The sequence below is a fragment of the Scomber scombrus genome, chromosome 6 (genome assembly GCF_963691925.1).
Source record: "Scomber scombrus chromosome 6, fScoSco1.1, whole genome shotgun sequence".
Lineage (NCBI taxonomy): Eukaryota > Metazoa > Chordata > Actinopteri > Scombriformes > Scombridae > Scomber > Scomber scombrus.
In genome coordinates this window covers 19,481,348-19,500,007 of record NC_084975.1, presented here as the reverse complement: position 1 = coordinate 19,500,007, position 18,660 = coordinate 19,481,348, and the positions used below count along the sequence as shown (strand labels likewise).

General features: G+C 37.8%; 2 protein-coding genes across 2 annotated transcripts; one reads left to right on the top strand and one right to left on the bottom strand.

The window, feature by feature from the left end:
* Window positions 1–5,859: 5,859 nt before the first annotated feature.
* On the bottom strand, window positions 5,860–7,778 carry LOC133982408 (interferon-induced transmembrane protein 5-like). The gene is made up of 2 exons (XM_062421455.1): window positions 7,572–7,778; window positions 5,860–6,081 (listed from the first exon to the last, which is right to left on the bottom strand). The coding sequence occupies exons 1-2, from the start codon at window positions 7,776–7,778 to the stop codon at window positions 5,860–5,862; spliced, it is 429 nt and encodes a 142-aa protein (XP_062277439.1).
* Window positions 7,779–13,037: 5,259 nt separating this feature from the next.
* Window positions 13,038–18,658, top strand: ints14 (integrator complex subunit 14). Its single transcript, XM_062420577.1, has 12 exons — window positions 13,038–13,101; window positions 13,741–14,029; window positions 14,599–14,706; window positions 14,856–15,011; window positions 15,449–15,567; window positions 15,656–15,798; window positions 15,893–15,985; window positions 16,155–16,299; window positions 16,431–16,564; window positions 16,938–17,056; window positions 18,202–18,267; window positions 18,368–18,658. Exons 2-12 carry the CDS (start codon window positions 13,808–13,810, stop codon window positions 18,599–18,601), a joined length of 1,539 nt encoding a protein of 512 aa, XP_062276561.1. The 5' UTR covers window positions 13,038–13,101; window positions 13,741–13,807; the 3' UTR covers window positions 18,602–18,658.
* The last annotated feature ends 2 nt before the right edge of the window (window positions 18,659–18,660 follow it).

Sequence of the window (18,660 nt, the reverse complement as noted above, 5' to 3'; positions counted from 1 at the left end):
TATAATGTTATACTAAATGAGACTATTATATTTTCCCAATTAGCACATGGTGAGTTTTGTAAGTCAGTCCAGTCCAGCAGGCCACAAGGGGTCAGGCTACACATAGCAGCGTATGTGAATAAGATGTGAGTGGTTTAGATACATGCCATATGAAACTTATTTTGTGCACATGGCAGCACAAACATAATGAATCTCAGATTTTTGTGCTCACGCCAAAGCTACTATATATTACTGGTGTATGAACTGAATGACTTCATGCTTGTTCTGGTATTTATGAGAGAAATGAGCAAATAAGATACTTGTGCTTCATTTTCATTGTAGTTTGAAAAATACTTTTACTGGTTATTGTATGGTAACACCTAACTTCCTTTTAGTCAATAAGTAAAGCTTTGAAATCACTCAACCTGCCCACAAACTGAGGAAAAGATAGTTGGCTGCAATTGAGCTTATAGTGTGTGGTGTTTTTGCAGAGTGATTCGGCTGTTTTTGATTCTTGATATTGACTTCACTTGTTGTGAATTAACACGGACAATAGCATGAAAACAAAGTGTATGTACCAGTTTATCTTCTATTGTACTAACCCAAGACCAGAATAAATTTAATTCCACAAAAGCTTTTGCTCTCATATTTTACATAGTGGTAGGAACCTTCCTGTTATCTTCACATTTACTAACACCTTTTACCCTTGCGGTCAATTTGATCCCAACAATTTAAACCTTAACACATTAAGATATTATAGAACAATGGAAAATATGCAAATAACCAAACATCAAAACTAGAAAAAATATATATATTTTGGTGTTTAATGGTTTTATTGTCATGGTCATGTCACAGTCCTGTCCTGTTTGCACTGTGTTTCTCTCCTGTGTTCCTTCCCAAGCCTGCTTCAACACCTGCACTGCATCAAGCCTGGTTATCCCTATCCCACTCTCAGTGTTTTCCCCAGCCAATCAGCTTCTACCTGCTCTTTCTTCCCATTCATCTGTCCCCCATCAGCTCCTTTGTACATTTACCAGTCTCAGTCATTCATTCCCTGCCAGTTCGTCTTTGTTACAGTGTTGTTCCTGTATTCAGTCATTTTGTACTGATCCTGTCTGTTATCTGCTCCTGCTATTGCCTATGGTTTGGACCAATGTCTGTTTCGACCTGCCAGCTTTTGGACATCTAAGCCACTTTGATTTCTTAAAGCCTTTTTTCGTTCAATCTGTGCTGCCCAGTGTCTGCATCTGGTATGTATTATTTTAAGTATTAAGAAATATTTAAGTAGTATTTTATATATACATATATAAAGTATAAGTAGTAAGTAGTATTTACTTGTATCTGTGTCAATCAAGGATAACATGTAATATTTATAATGTTCAGGGTCAATTTGACACCAGGAAAGCAAACACTATTTCAAACATTTAGAAGGACATTTTTATTTTTTTTAATCTTTATTTTAAAACATATTCATCATGAGAACATCAGTAAGGAACACATAGCAGTTATTTATTATTGCCAATGGGCAATGGGGGGAAACTCCAAAAATGGGCCAGCTGTCCAATAATGTAACTTCATCACTCAATCCTGGATTTTTTTCCCAGGTACTACCCAGGGGGTTCACCAGCATACACCTGCATATTACAGGCATAGCTGGACTGTGCATCACATTCTCCCAATATATTGATATCATATTTGGCCAGTTTGCTGGGTATGTATTGTGTGAAGGGACATAGCCCACAAAATGCAATCAGACATCAATTAGCAATCATGTGAGGGCCTGGATTGTAAAGAAAGGCTAATCATTAAAGTAAATCACTGAAGTAAATACTTAAATCAAGATAGAAAGAGTGGAGTTTGAAACGAAAATAACACTAGTATATACAAATTAATAAAGGTCCCAAAAAACAAAAATGTAGTGCAGAAAAAGTCAGAGAGAAAAAAGACAAAAATCTCCTGTCTGATGCTGCAAAATGTTTTAAGTTAACACATTAAACATTAACAGTCCCCTGTCAATATAGAGCACACAGAGCACCAACATGTTGTGTGAACTATAAATGTCTACACAGGAACCACATTTCCCCCGCCCCCATAGTGTGAGAAGTTTGTGGGAATTCTGTTTTCTCCTTCCTTCATGTTGTTTAAACTATCAGTAGTTCATACACTACTATAGGTATGATTATGTTAGTGCCTTTCTATTACACAGCTAAAACAGCCTGGGACCAAATTGACCTCAAAGAACACAACTGCACTAAAAATGTGTACAGTACATTGGAAACATATGTTAATTTTGTTTACCCAGTTGTCCCTATTAAATTAGGATAGGTCATTAAATATGAAGCCAAAAAATGATGTTAATCATTTTATTTAGAGACATTATACATCAAATGGGGTAAAATTGACCACAAAAAGAGGGTTCAATTATGTAATCATACAATAAATTTTTCTGACCCACCGACGATTCAAAAATCCAAATCCAGTAATTGTTGCAGAATGCCTCATCAACAGTATGAGTGATTGTACTGCTGCAATAAATGTGTCTTTTCGTTCAGATTCTGTGTAACTCCAAAGTAATTCAACCTGTTTTCAATTTGATATGAAGAGAAGAGAAAACATCTGGAGTGTATGTGACAGAACATCCCTGAGGCAAATATGCTGGAAACTGATATTTGCATTGTGTGGGACTAGTTTAGACACGAAAAGTTGATGAGTGGGTTTTATGCTTAAATGTGTTTTTTTGTAGCCAAGTTGTTGAGGCAGAAGATAATTAGCTTGCATTAATGTGGCAGTTAACACATTTAAATAACGGCTGTGAAAGGCAGCGTCTACCTGACAATATACTATGTTTAATCCAGTTTTGTACATATCTGTACATCCTTACTGTTCAAACAAGAGCTTTTGAATCAAAGTTTACAAATGATTTTTCAGGTATAGGATTAAAAAGTTTATAACTGCCTGGATGTTAATTCATGTTTTTGTCTATGTATGCTTGTATGATATAATCAGTGCCCATTGAGGGAAGGGTGTTTGAAGTTAGCTTTGGCTATATATGTGTACAGTACATCAGACACCGTTTCCTGCAACTGACAGTGTTCTCTGAACTGCCCCTTACAAATTAACAAATAAACTAAGATATTTACAATGTTTGCCATAAAATTTTCTTTGAATAAAAATCTAATGAGTAGATTGAGCATATCGATAATTCCATGAAGATTAACTCATCAGATTGGGCAGTTTGTGAGCTTTGTGCCTTTGGGGCCAAAATGTTAGCTTTGCACTCAGGATACAATGCCTTAATTTAGTCTGCATGTTCTGTTAAGCATTTCTGCACCGTGGTGTGCAATACAACATTTCAACCTCTAGGGGCTGCTAGGCCTTTTATTGGGCTTTAGACAGTAAAATGGATAACAGGTAAATGTAAAAGAATGACACATTTAAACTTTGTCAACTGTGTTGAAAATCTGTTGATGTGTTAATATACACCATAAACATGTCAGTTGGTTTAAGTTTGACTAAAAGTGAACTAACTCCACTTTTTTTCAGAAAACACTTTTCATGACTGACATTTGGTTAGGAATGCATGTTCAAGTTAAGGTTTAAAGGTAAGATATGTTTGATGGCCCTGAACGATACAATATCATCAATTTGTGTACTGTATGTATCCTTTCTACATATGTACTCCAGGCATCGACTGCTGCCAACAGCTCCCAGAAAGAGAAGTTAGCGCCACCTCCCTCTGCAATGCTGTCTCCTAGCCTGTAATTCTCCACGACACAGACATCTGTAACCATTTCTCCCAGACCACAGGAAGAAAATAGAAAGTTGGAAACTAGAGGCAGTGATTTAGGTGCATATAAATAAAGTTGTGAGCACAGGAGAGGCTGCAAGTATGATGGGAGTCCAAACAGTGGGAGGTCAGGAGGAGCAGGACACCCAAGTCATCAAAGATAGGTACAAGAAGCCGAAGGGCAAATGAAACCTCAAAGGGCATTTACATAGCACGTTCAGATTTTGTCTCTGACTTGCTCAAGGGCATCTGGATGAATTTCACATACCATATGTATGCCTAGACTTGATTCTCTCTCTGTTGACACCTTGATGTGCATGTATTCATCAACTTTCCTTACCACTGCATACTTTATACCTCCACATTTCTCTCCAAATCCAAATAATAAAATCATAAGATAAGAGAATCCATACCCCTATAAAACAGGATTTGTACATGACAGTAATGTGTGCCAAAATTGCTGTAATACATGTAATCAAGCACTGCATGTTTACTTCAAAATATTGGAATATAATATAAAAATATGTGATTTGGCAGCACAACATATGATGAATGGTGAACCCTAAATGTGGGATCAAGCAGTGTTAGAAAGGTTTGGCAAAAATGTGATAAATATACATTGGCTCAGGATCCTAGGAGTTTCTTAGGACTCTAACCAGCCAGCAAAGGAAAATCATCCAAGAAATGTGTGCCATTCAGTCTGTGATCATTCCTGTGTCTAAGAACAGATTGAGTGGAAATGAGACATCTACTCATGCTGCATGCCTCCTCATAGCTACTGACTCCTCTGTAGTGGTCTGCTTGGGCGGCCCTGCCTTACAACTGAGGAGACATTTATACCGTTTCCTAAAATGGGATGTTCTGTATATAGTTGGTACAGCAGCAGGCACACAGCTGGGATGAAAACAACCATGCCTGTTTCCTCAGACCCGCCCAAGAATCAAACATATGAAGCCTAAAATGATTACTTTAAAGTTGGGTGTAGGTGCAGCAGCAGAACCGCAAGAGCCATTTGAGCGAACATCTTCTCTTCATCAGTCTTGTTCTTTAGAAAAGAGGACCTGAAAAAGACCTGAAAATTGTTGATGTTTACTATTATGGCACATCATGTGAAGGAAAAATGTAATGCTCATGTTTTTCAACGCAATACTGAATTAACAGTATCTGGTTTATTTAACTCACTCACAATAAATTGGCACCAAGATTATGTAAAAAACAAAAACAAAAAACAAAAAACAAAACCTTAAAACAACAAAATACTAAAATTAAGTACATGTATAATGACAAAATATATGTATGTTGTAACAGTAAACATTTTAAAACATTTGAAAAAAAAAAGTGATGGGAGGTGAATGTTGATTGTCCTTTGCCAAGAGGCTTCTCATTATTATTGGCATTCAGAGTTTGGCTCCACAGTCCTTTCCACTCCTCCTTCTCTTTCTATCCTGACTACAGATACTGTAAATTCAGCTGTCATCTAAATTTCCATTGAACATAAATACAATAAATAACAACAAAAATGACAGATATTAGCCGCTTTCTCAATCTCTCCTCCTGAATTAATTTCTTAGTCCTAGTTTGCTTGTTTGTTTCTTTTCTTTTCTATTTCACACTTCAGTCAGTTTTCTCTCTACTGACCATGTCTGACAGACTGGCAGGTATAAACTGAACTCACTTAATACTAACTTCATAGGGATACACTGATACTAACGTTTCTCTTACAATATCAATTCTGATTGATGCTGTACTAAACCTGTGTATTGCTTTTGTTACATCGTTTAAGGTCACTAGTTCAAAAACTGTATGATTATATCTGTTGTTTTCCACACACATATCCACAATCCTTTTCCAGAATTGTGTTTGTGTATAAAAGTAGCAAAGAAAAAATTTACTTTTATTGGATTTGGGAATCTCAGCACAATGTCTGACTTCCAGGTAGAATAGGAGAACTAAAACCGTTATCGCCTGGCTAGGTATGCTATTATGTCAATTTTCATGTGCTGAATCAAATGTAATGCTCTCTCTGAACAGTTGGTGTAAATGGGTTGAATCGGAGACATATGTGTTTTATTCTTCTCTCTCTTCGTCCCAATCTACCAGCTGAACAGTTTCATGAAGTTTTGGAAGCCATCCTCTCCTAAGAAGTCGAAGGAGCCCTGGGACGAGCCCAGGTGGACCAGCAGGAGGACGAGCAGGACGACAGCCAGAAGAGGAATCAGCATGTTCCATCCGGCTGCCAGGATGTTGTACCATTTGGCCTTGTCTGAACACTCCTGGGCCAATTGCAGGTTGCCCTGAGTCTTCTGGTCCCTAGCCTACACACACACACACACACACACACACACACACACACACACACACTCACATTATTGCATGCGTCAACTGAAGTAAGTTTAAATGACTACAGAAATCAAGAATCACAGTTTTCCAAAAGTTATGTCTCTATTGCACAGCCCAGCCAAATATGTCTAAAGACAAAAGGAACATAAAGAACAAAAATGCTTAGTTGGCATCTCCACTCATGTATACTGTAAATAGTGAGGGGAGGAGGGCCAAAAAAGTCTTTGTTTACAGCCAGTTAATAACAGATTTCATTTTAACAACACAGTTTTTCTAGGTTCCAAATTGAGCAAGGCTGAAGTGATACTGTATGAAATCCTTGAGCTGCTTCTAACCCTATCTGTATATTTTGGAACAGACCATGCTGAGTCTTTCCCTAGCACTCTCTAATTTCCCATGAGTACTTGCCCATTAGGAAGATGCCAATTACGCCATTTTTAACTCCCCAGACAAGCAGCCAGTCCCTGTCTTTAATTTGAGCTCTTGGCCAATACTGTGCTTGTAATTCAGAGCTGTACCCTATGTAGGCAGATTACAAGAAGGGTATACACACCCTTTTGTGGTGAGTTTTTAGAGACCTTTTATTCAGGTAGTCATACATTTTGTCCAATCCTACATTTCAAGGAACTTTTGGCTGTCTCTTGGTGAACAAACATTTTGGTTTACATTCCTGTTTTTCCACAGACCCATTCCTGTGGTAAACAACACACCAACTGTCCACTGTGTGTGCCATCTGACCAGTAAAATAAACACTGTAACAAGTCTCTATAATGTTGGAAATATAATGAGGTTTTCTTGACAGAAATACATGTTTAATGTACCCTACTTTTCTTTGTCCTATCAGTTGCACACGTCTGGCATCATAAATCTAGCTGTGCCAAAATGAAGTTCGGTTGAAAAGTAATAGCTGGGTGCTTTTTGTTATTTCAGAAATTACATTTTAGTGTTGACATTCATCTGTGACATTTGCCACTACATGTCCCCTGTCCTTGCCAGCTCAACCCACATTTTACATGTTTCTTGCATTTACATCACAGGAGGCATTACATATTAATCATTGGTACCCAGTTGGCACTCTCAGATCAAATGTCCTATTGTAGAATTGCAACTATTTTCCAAATTGTTCTCCTTTCTCACAAAGAATACATCAATGTTTGAGAGTCTGGGATATGTTCAAAGACACTAACGTCACTTTAATTAAAGTTTAAATTACAGTTGCCTATGTCTGACATTAAAAAAGGTATTATAACAACAACAATGTAAAATATTGTGAATAAAAACAATGAACAATAGTTTGGACTTTGTGTTGTGTGGATTTTGCTGGAAATCATCACCCTCCAATCATTGTTTTAGTCATCCTTCTGATACCTCATTTAATTTCCTGGATATTGCGTGATCCATTAAAATGGTCAAAACTGAAAGTTACATGCTAAAAGTTGCACAAAAGTAACACACAAAACTTCACCTTGATGGAGTAGACGAGAGCCATGAATCCCAGGCAGCAGAAGTTGACATACAAGGTGTTGCACAGGGACCAGACTAGATAGTCCCGGGGAGGATTCTTGCCAGTGTTGCCCATGTTCACCACGGTGGATCCAGCTGGCTTACGGGCAGATTTGCAGTTGGTAAGCGGGGTGCAGTCGGAGGGGAAGTTGTACGAATGGTTGTCCATTGCTAGGCTTATTCAGAGGATCCAATTAGCAAACTAGCTAGCCTTCCAAATGCTTGTGCACGATTCTTCCTTGGAAAGTGGTGCCCCCCTTGAGTAAGAGGCTTATATGGGCCCGTGAAAAGGGAGGTGACTGGGAGAGGACGCATGGGCAGGGTACCTTAATATACAGCAGGTCTGTCATTATGTGGCCAGCCCTTAGAAGGACTGAAATAGAGATACAGAGAGACAGACTGACAGACAAGTAGCTCTGTATGACACAGAAGGCAAAATGTTGCATGACAGCAAACCTCCACCAAATAACCCATCACCTCAGCTTTCTTACAGGTCCTATGGTGGAGGTCATGTGGTTGAGTTGAGTGGTGGTTGCAGAGGAGAGTTAAGGCAAGATTATACTGTTCAAAAGCTTTGAAGGTGATGGGGAGGACGTCATGTAAGTTCATCTGATTTTTGTTTGTGTGTTTTGGGCTGTTGGTTGTACAATGTAGGGATGTCTCATGTCGGCCTCTGGGAAATTGTAACAGACTTTTTTCACTGTTTTCCAACATTTTATACACAAATATAAAAAATTTATTAATCAAGAAAACTATTAGGCAACATGTCTGTGGTAAAAAACCTTTCTTTTGGCAGTGTGGGGATGCCTGATTATTCTATTACTGCAATTCAAAGTCATACTCACATTGGACTTCCAAGTACAAGCATAATCTGCCTTAGGTGACAACCAGCACCACTCATAGTTTAACAGATGTACCCAGTCGGGGTAGTGGAGATTGACTCTGGCAAGATGTGGATAGCCTGCTTCTCTAGCTTTATAGTTTGGGAATGTTTTGCGACGCAGCAAACTCCAGGGCTTAAAAATTAAGCCAAAAGTCTTGCACTCAAGCTTTAAATGTAACATTTGCAACAGTTGTAAAACACACTTACTCTGCATATGCTCAGTAGGATTCTCTCTCGGGAAAAGGCTCAGGATAATTTCAACTCAGCAGAAAGTTTTTTCGCAAAATTTTTTTTACGATGTGTGAAAGTTACTTTTTGGATGCACAGTAATTTTCCTCTGCTGTCAAAGGTTTAGATGACTTGAATTTAAACGCATATCAATTTTATCTCCAGATGATTGGTTAAAAATGAATATGAACAATCTATGCTAATGTAGGTGTTGCTAGCTAGCGTACGAGATTTTATCATAGCTACAAAATCGCAGGGTGTAACGATTGCCTCCAGGCTGCAAGAACCATTGTAGGCATATTGTTTGAGTGTTTTAACAGACTTCCCTGTTAGAAAATGATTATATTTCACTTAATTTGAAAGTAAAACTACATTTAAAAAGTTTTTAAACATATTTTTGTGTTTTATATGTGTTCAAAACTATCATGTACTATGTCATTAAAGTTTGGTTAAAGACTATTCTTGAGTCATCCGCTGATCAATGTATTTGAGTCAAACATACTTTTAACTCAATTCAAATAATTAAAATCTAGTTACCACTAAAATAGTTGCCTAGTTTTCTGCAAAAATAGAAATAGACTTTTGTTTTGAATGCACCCTTTTTAGTATCCTAATTACATAACGCTATGTGAACGTATAGAAGAATAAAAAACACATAAACATTTTTTTTAATGCAGTGGACAAATCATGTAATGGAGTTTAAAATTATTACTGTATTTCTTATTTGTATTATTACTGTTTATACTGTGAAATATTTTTAAAACTCTACTCTACTTTTAATATATTTATACTTATTTTTTATAGTAATATAAATATGATTTATGATCACCTGAATTTTGTGTCACTTGTACTCTCTTACCTTCTATTTTTGATGGTAACGTACAACAACAAAAAATAAATAAAATGAAAAAAGTCTGATTATGATAGTTAAACAGGTCCAAATTAAATGTGACACAACATTGCCCTCTGCTGGCTGGTTGGAGCAATCTAAATAATGGCTGACATGTTCAGTAATAGTAAGTAATATGTAGCTCTAATGTTGTGATAAAAGTACAATATATTCGGACAAAGATGTTATCATTTTGAGGAAGCATAAATACATTACGTGCAGACATGATGTAAACAGTATAGCAGCTACATAGCAAAGTGCTGAAACACTGAACATTAGGTGATTTAAAAATGAAATGTTTTTCATTTAAAACTATGAACAGGGTGCTAATTTTACACAGATCCAATGTTAATCTCCTATTGCATTGAGGAGTTGATAGAATAGCAAATTTGTCCTTGACAGTTTTTATTTATGTGTGTGCATCATTGTAGTGTGTCCATGCCCGGATAGCAAAATAAACCGTTTTAACAAAATGTAACAAAAATGAAACATTTTCATTGAATAGTTAGTAGTTACCCAACAGTAACATATGATAGCGGGAACGGAATAGTGAAACATCGTATCATAAAGAAAACACATAGCAGAGGATGGTTTCGATCCATCGACCTCTGGGTTATGGGCCCAGCACGCTTCCGCTGCGCCACTCTGCTGACTGAATGTTTGACCATAACAAACATTATTTAAATTATTATGTAAATACTTCTTAAATTACAGATTACTGTCCTTCCGCTCAGAACATATGGATTCGTCGTGAAGGAAATCGTTTACAATGAGTGGCGAATGGCAATTAATGTTGTTGCAACCGCGGCAGGCTGTTCCTGTAGCGCAAACACAAACACATAGGCTATAGGTCTAATATTTTTGTGCTCATTTGCATTGGCAATAAAATGAATGATTAATGTAAATTGTTGATGTCGTAAAGGTTTTGAACACTTCTATTAACACTGGCAGTATGTTCATAATCTAGGTTTGGTCCATGACAGATCAGGGGCGTAGCTAGGATTACAGAACTACACAAGAGACGCCCCTCGACCAGACTGGTTTTGAATAGTTACTTATAGATATTATATAGGGAGTTTTTTTTGCAGATTATATAGGAAAAACAAACTACGATACTGGAATGCTATAAAATAACTATACAATATTTATCAGCAGGTTTTGAGTGGGGCCAAGGAGCTAAATAAAATTTTGATATGGGAATGGGGTTTGAAAAACTAAAACATAGGCTAACTAGTATGCTACACTATAAAAAAATATAGGTGGCACAACTTAAATAAGTTTAAGTGGCACAGCTTTTTAGAGTTTGTTTGGTGTTAAATTTGACATTGCCATATAGTGTGCACCCAGTTCAAAATGTTAAATTGGCAGAACACCTTGCTAATTAAAAAATGTAATTAATGTTAGGCTTAACTGATTTACCTCCCTTAGCGCAAGTTGGTCCAACTGGGATCAATGGGTAAGACTCCTCCTCAGTAAATGTAGGCTATGTAAAGAACATACTGTATGTCATTGTTGGGAATTTTTGGCCCTCATAGATTTGGTCTCTGTTCCATTTGGGGCTTAACATTAAAGTATTTGCAACTATGACACAATAATTTAAAAATATATAATTGTTGAAAACTAAATCTAAATTAACATTCAGTGCGTGAATCCCACTATCTGTAATTCAATTGCACAAATATATATATTTTTTTAAATCTAATTGTCTGAATTCAGATCCTAAATTCAAGTTGTGAAATTCTGAACATCTGGGATACTGAGGATAAGCAATAATGCCTGAATGTAAATGATCAGACTTCTGACCTACTGAATGATGTTCTTTAAGTCTTTTGATCCTAGTTTCTGTGTTTGAATTTTGACATTCAATTGCTTACTGAATTTGAACAGTCTGAATATAGTTTTTCAATATTGCATACTTGAATTTATATCTGGAATTCTGAACCCTATAACAAATTGTATACAATGTTTTTGAAATTGCACAGCATGAATGAAAATTTGAAAGGGGAATTTAAAGTACATTCATTCAGATTTGGCAAAGTATAGTATTTCAGCTTTGCTTTGCTATAAATTCAATGGTTGTTAAATTTCAACATTAAGATTTCAGTCGAGATTACATTTTACAGTTAGGTATTTAGTTACTTATATGATTACCATCATTATGACCATTTTTCCTACCACATCACAGGAGCTGACTCCGCAGTGATGTCAAAATTGTTTCAGCCCACAGAGTAGGGAATGTTAATATCTCCCAGGTCTTAATGTGTCACAATTACACTTGTACTGACGTCTGGGATGAACACCCCACCAGCCAGGACAGTCAGGCCCATAATCTCCTCTGAGATGTAGATAATCTCACCCACCTATGGGGAGAAACCAGGACTCAGAATGGATTGAAGCTACAGAAATGCAGACATGCTTTTCACTCTAATGAGTTGCAATGAGAGGTTCCTCCAGCCTCTGAGTCTCTGTATCCTCCTCAACCCCCTCGATCAGACCATCTCCAAAGTCATCTCTAATCTGAGGCATTGGAAAAGGCAGATACAATCTGGGCACTTATGCTCAGCTCATAGAGGGTACACAACAAAACACCAGAGAAGAGAAACAAAACCCATCTCAGCTGCAGTCGCTGCCTTCATTTACACTTCATTTCCACCAGAAACAATGGCTATATGAGGAATCAAGCTGCATAAAGTTACTGCAGTGGGCAAGTCCAGCTCTCCCCCCAGCCAGCCTTGAAGGGACAGAATCCAAAACTTCAGAGGCTTCATTCATTCACACTATTAAAAATAAATGAATTAGAATTACAGCAACACAAAGCAGCTTATGGAGCACCACTAATAAATAGTGCAATCATTCCAGCTATTTATACAATGCATAGTTGCCTGCCATATACTGCAAAGTCCACTCTATGTCTCTATGATTGCCGTCTCCTAATGAAGTGACTGAAAAGACAGACAAAAGAAATTTATCATAGTGTAGAGGCAAACTCATTCCATTAGACAGTTTATGTATTTATTTGATTATTATTCATTTATTAAAAATTGTCCAATCCAAACACATGGGGAAAATGTGCAGACGTTTCGCCCTTTGAAGATTACAATGCTTGTATCGGACTATTTAAAGGAAATCAAATTAAACTCTAATTGATTTGCGTGTGTGAACCCTATTTTGGAACTGTTTTTTAGTCTTTCTATAGGGTTAATACATTCATACACGGCAGACAAAGCGTGTGCTATCTTAAATTTAAACGGCTGCTTCTTTCTACACCGTTTCTGCCCAAAAGTATCTGGTCAGATCAGTAGATGCTGATAGCTTAATTAAAATTACTGCTATTCTCTGCTCACTTTTGTCCACATTTCTTCAGCACAGATGTATGAACGAACTAGAATGCGGAACTATTTATGCTTTGATGCATTCACCGCTTTCGACCCGGACAGAAGTAGTGGTGCACATTGCAACACAAGTACCGGATGGCAAGATAAACATTGAATGGCACGTATATGAGTTTTTGTAATATAAAATATTCACTGAATAGTTAAACTGCTGGGATATTATCGTCTTACATTTGTTCAATAGTGAACTAAACTAAACGTTTCTTTGACGCTTCTTGACGTTACGTTGCAGGATATTGGCGTTAGCCACAATTAGCTGGAGGATGTTGTTTCCTCTGTAACTTGTAACGACGCTAATGGTGGCTGTTTGGTGTGAAATAACCCCGGTGTAACACCTCTTCATACTCTCAGAGATAGTGGTGCTGACATTAACACAACCACTGTAGCATAATAACCAGTAACATTACCCATTGTTCATTATCCATTAATCTGTCGATTACTTTCACAATTAATCGTTTAGTTGTATAACGCAACGTCAAACAGTGTATTAATGACTTTGTCCTGACCAGCAGTCCACCACCTATTCAGTTTCCAATCATAGACTAAATAAAGAAAACTAATATCAAAGACTAAAGAAACTGATTGATTATTTGATTAATCGACTAATTGTTGCTCTAATAATAAGTTAAATGACTGATGAATGATCCTGTTCTTCTATAAACAGGAGAAGCTATTATTTATCAACCTTACTTTTGTGATGTTCTCACTTAAATAATCTCTTTTTGTTCTTTTCCTTCAGTGGGAATTCGTTGGAGAGCGCTTTTAGTCTATTTTCTTGAAATAAAACCATATTACATCAGTGAGTCATGCCTACTGTGGTGTTGATGGACGTGTCTCTGTCCATGACACGGCCGGTGTCACAGGATGGCATCGAGGAGTTTCAGAGGAAGAACCTGGCTGTCCATGGACTCAACATGTTGTTTGAACACATGGCCTCGAACTACCGCCTGGAGTTCACAGCACTTATGGCGTTCTCCTCTCTCTGGGAGCTCTTGGTGCCTTTCACCAGAGATTACAATGCATTGCAGGTAAAGTGTTCCTCATGTGAAACCTGAAAGGTCAAGCATGTTGTTTACCTCTCTGGAGTCATTGCCTAAGGTTTGACCTTAAAGAAGAAGAGTTTGACTTTAGAGAAGATGAGTCTGACTTTTGAGAAGAGTGGACATCACTGCATTTAGACACTGATTTGGGGTTAAGATAAAAGTTAAGGGGAACATAAATAATGATATTTAGTGGCTGCTTATCCATTTTTTCAACACTTACGCTCATGAAAGTGTGTTGATCATCGTAGCACAAGCCTTAATGCTGCTTAAACCCACTTTCAGGTCTGTGAAACCTTTATTTTCTTTTTAAAACTGAAAAATGCACGATTTCACTGATATTTCTCCATCCAGACCCCATAAGGCCATATCTATTTAAAAAAACAACAACAACATACTTAGACCTGTCGAATATTTATTATAATAATTTAGTCCAGATTTGAAAGGTATAAGTATAGTAGTTTTTGATCTGGATCTGGTCTAAGCTATGACTCAGAAACTAACTTCAGCGTCATGAAGAGGGGAGAGTTATCTTAATAATACATTTTTTTGTGCAGGAGGCTCTGAGCAACCTAGAAGACTATGACAAGACCTGCGTTGAATCAGCTCTTAATGGAGTTAGTAACGTGGTACAGCAGGAGTGGGGCAGTGCCTGTCCCTGTCAGGTATTTTGATCTGTTGTAAAATAAACAACAACTCTGATTAATCATTGATTGGATATGTGGTCAAATGGTTTCTCCACAGTGATTTCAGCTGTTTTTGCACATTTGTTACACAGGATTCTGTTGATGTACCTCCATCTTATGTCCTGCAGGTGGTGCTGGTTACTGACGGGTCTCTTGGTATTGGAAAAGGTTCACTGCGTCATTCTCTGCTAACAATGAAACAGCGTGCAGATGACAAGAAGTTCCCTCTCCCTTTCCCTTTCCCAACCAAAATGTTCATCCTGTGTGTAGCCAATGCAGAAGAGGTACTAAAACCGACTCTTATTGCTGGATGTTCGGCAGTTAATTTCAATTTTCTTGCATCTTGGGTGTGAACACTGTAAAAGCATGGTAGGATGTAGCTGGTCATAAACAGCTTTTAAGGTGATGGCCTCAACTGGTCCTTTATATATCAAATATTCTCGAAGAAATGTTAAGATGAGAGAGTAAAAGTTGTTTCTATTGGCAAATTTGAGCCAAGAGACTCATTTAGAGTAATGGTGATGAAGATTCATTAATGCAGTAATGTAATGCAAATGACTGGAATATAACTGAATCCTAAAACTAAAATGGACTAGACTCTTTATGTTGCAGTTTGAGATTTGCCTCAGAAATTACTCATGCATCCATTTGAAATTGCATCTTTTGCAATTTTGCACTTGCAGTACTTAAAGTAGACATCCCAGCTATGCCCTGTTTGCAGTTACAGATGACTGGCGCCATGGACAACTTGGAGGAGTTACTTCGACTCAGTGGAGGGGACGGACAAATCTTCTCTATGGAGGGACTACTTTGTATGCAGAGTGTACAGGCAATGTTTGGGTATGACTGTTGCTGGAGACATAATCCAGGCAAAATTGAAATTTTTCCTGCTTTATGTTGTTATCAAGACATCTTTGTATCTCTCCAGTAAGCTGATCGATCGGGCGTACTCTCCCTTCCACGCTGTCCTACACTGTGGGAACTTGTCCTCTGACGTTCAAGTGTTCCCTCGACCCGAGCCTTTCGTGGTGGATGAAGAGGTGGAGCCCATGCCTCTAACAGTCAACACAGGTACCTAGGTGGCTTAAAATTTCATAGTTGAGTTTAGACTTTTTTTTTTTTTTTTTTTTTTAAACAAATATTCATTTTGTCATTCATGTTTCAGATTTGGAAATTATGGGCTTCATTGAAATTGCTGATATCTCCAGTCCTCCTGTTATATCCAGACACTTGGTACTACCTATTGCTGTAAACAAAGGTTTGTGTTATGTTATATTTTTGTAGTATTGATTAAAATTAATACTAAACATATTCATTCACTTCAGAAAATTGGTGTTTCTTCTTACAAGACACTTATATTAACAATGATTATGCCACATATTATATTTATGGTATTATCAACATATTTCATTTGTGCTTTATTTCAGAGGTGGATGATGTTGGCACAGGAGCCACAGATGAGCCTGAGGAGGAAGCCTCTGCCAGTCAAATGGCAGGAAAGAGTCCAAATTTCTGTGTACTTCTTCATGGCAGTCTGAAAGTTGAGGGCATGGTGGCACTGGTCCAGCTGGGGTAAGATGTGACCCAGCAGTTGATATTTAACATTACTGAATTCAATGTGTGTACTTGACAAAACACCTGCAGAGCAAACAGGTGAAATATGTTATGAAAAAATGCCCTTAAACTAGTTTGCGTTTTCCCAGGCCAGAGTGGTACGGCATGCTGTACTCCCAAGCAGACAGCAAGAAGAAATCAAATCTGATGATGTCTCTGTTTGAGCCTGGTCCAGACCCTCTGCCTTGGCTGGGCAAGATTTCACATTTGGGACCAATCTCAGGTAACCCCTCACCCTTCCACTGTCAGTGTTTTCTGCAGACAAACAAATGTTAAGTTTTCTACATATTCAGCAACCTTCAAAACTTCTGTTTAGCATACTGTTCATAATCTCTCTTTGCCTTATTCCTGAAAGCGTGGTTGTAAAGTACGAGTGTTCTGAGATATTGTGAAACTACACTTTTAATGTCATATGACACACTGACCCATACAAGTAAACTACTGTTTATTCCTTGTGAGCAAAGGCCTTTCTGTATGTGTACATAATCCAGCAGTTAATAATTTACTGTTTTATTACGTAGTTGGACAGCTTTGATCATGATGCTCTAGATTAACTGGCTTCACTCTGATGTTTTGTGACTTTTCTGGTGTTTCAGAGGCTGCTGAAAATCCCTATGGAGAGGATGACAGTAAAAGTCCTTTCCCCTTGCAGCCCCAGGTCAAACGAAGCTATGCCCAGAATGTCACTGTGTGGATTAAGGCCAGTGGACTGCAGGTACTGTGCTGACGGTTGTTATGAGATCACTGTATATGTAAAGCAGTATCTGGAGAAATGAGAGGAAGAGTGAAAATGAGGAGCTTTAAGTGGAGACAAGTTTAAAGCTTTTAATTCCACCAGAAGATCTTTCCAAACTATCTTCTTAGAGAATATCACTGCAGTGCGCAGCGTGGTTTCAGTTGGTAGGGGTCACTTTGACAAGGTGACTTAAAACTTTGTGTTCCCAAAGTGTACATGCCATGGTACATCACAGAAGCAAGTCTAGAAATGAAAGACAGAGACGTACTGCGTGCAGTGTTTACTTAAGCTGATCTTGTTTAAAATTAACTTGTGACTAATTGCTACTAAAGGCCTCTAGGGTGGAGTAAAAATCAAAGCAGCTTCTTAAATAAATCTTAAATTTCCCACGAGAAGGACAGTTTTATTTACAGGAATTGGTTAAATTGCAGAGCAGTGCTCTGTATTCTCCCCAGAGGTTAAATACACTAATAGGCATGACTATGGGACTTGGTTATTGCTTACTCAGTGAAGAAGACACCACAAGGCTCCAGTTTATCTTACTTGAATATCTGATGCTTCAGAGAAACCTTTTGTAAAGTGTCTGCATGGACACAAAAACACCAAAAAAACCTTTAAAAAAAATTAAAGAAAGTTATACACACTTCTTAATGAGAAACTCATGCCAATTTGGGTGGCAACAAATGTAGGACGACAGGTCAGGATGTTCTGTGATAACAATAATCAGGACACAGTTGTTGACAATCCAAGGTTTATCACCTTTCTTGGCACTAGGACAAGATACATAATGTCAGAAGAGCAACTCTGTCTATTTAATGATTAGTGCAGGCCTAACAAACTATCATGAATAATGTCAACTGTAGGAGTACAGGAAGGGTGCATGCAATAATTTGAACAGATGCATTAGTTTACTTTTCCTCCACGCTGAGACTGCTGGGATTAAGATATTTACAACCATAACCCGGTGTTTAGCTTGAAGGACATCTTGATGGATTGATAAGGATTTGTTAATGACTATGACAACCATATGTAAATAGATTGTGAGGGTAATGGTTGTTAAATGTGAAGGTGGTCATTAACCAGTTACTCAGTTATTAACTCTGTAATTTATTGTCATTGTACAGACGGATGTGCAGAAGATCCTGAGGAATGCAAGGAAATTGCCTGATAAGACTCAAACCTTCTATAAGGTGAATTTAGCTCAATACAATTCAAGCTTGAAAATGCTATTTAAACTATGTTTTTTGGTGTCATAATTTAAATAACTGTTATGAAATTTTAATCTGTCAGGAGCTGAATCGTCTCCGGAAGGCTGCCTTGGCTTTTGGTTTCTGGGAGCTCCTGAAAGGAGTGGCCGACCTGCTGGAGAGAGAGTGCACGCTTCTGCCAGACTCGGCTCATCCTGACGCTGCTTTCCAGCTTTCGCATGCTGCACAGCAACTCAAACTGGCCAGCACCGGAGACTCCCAGTACGCCGCCTTCGATCACAACATCGTTCCCATGCACACTGACTTCTCAAGCTGAGCCACATCAGTTTATCAAAACGGACTGAAATGTTGCAGCCTGTGTGGATCAGCTGGTGT

Coding starts and splice junctions, on each gene's coding strand:
- LOC133982408 (XM_062421455.1), bottom strand. CDS start 7,778: ATGGACAACCATTCGTACAACTTCCCCTCCGACTGCACCCCGCTTACC. Junction 6,082..7,571: donor CTCTCGTCTACTCCATCAAG/GTGAAGTTTTGT, acceptor GTGTGTGTGTAG/GCTAGGGACCAGAAGACTCA.
- ints14 (XM_062420577.1), top strand. CDS start 13,808: ATGCCTACTGTGGTGTTGATGGACGTGTCTCTGTCCATGACACGGCCG. Junction 15,986..16,154: donor ACCTATTGCTGTAAACAAAG/GTTTGTGTTATG, acceptor GCTTTATTTCAG/AGGTGGATGATGTTGGCACA. Junction 16,565..16,937: donor ACATTTGGGACCAATCTCAG/GTAACCCCTCAC, acceptor CTGGTGTTTCAG/AGGCTGCTGAAAATCCCTAT.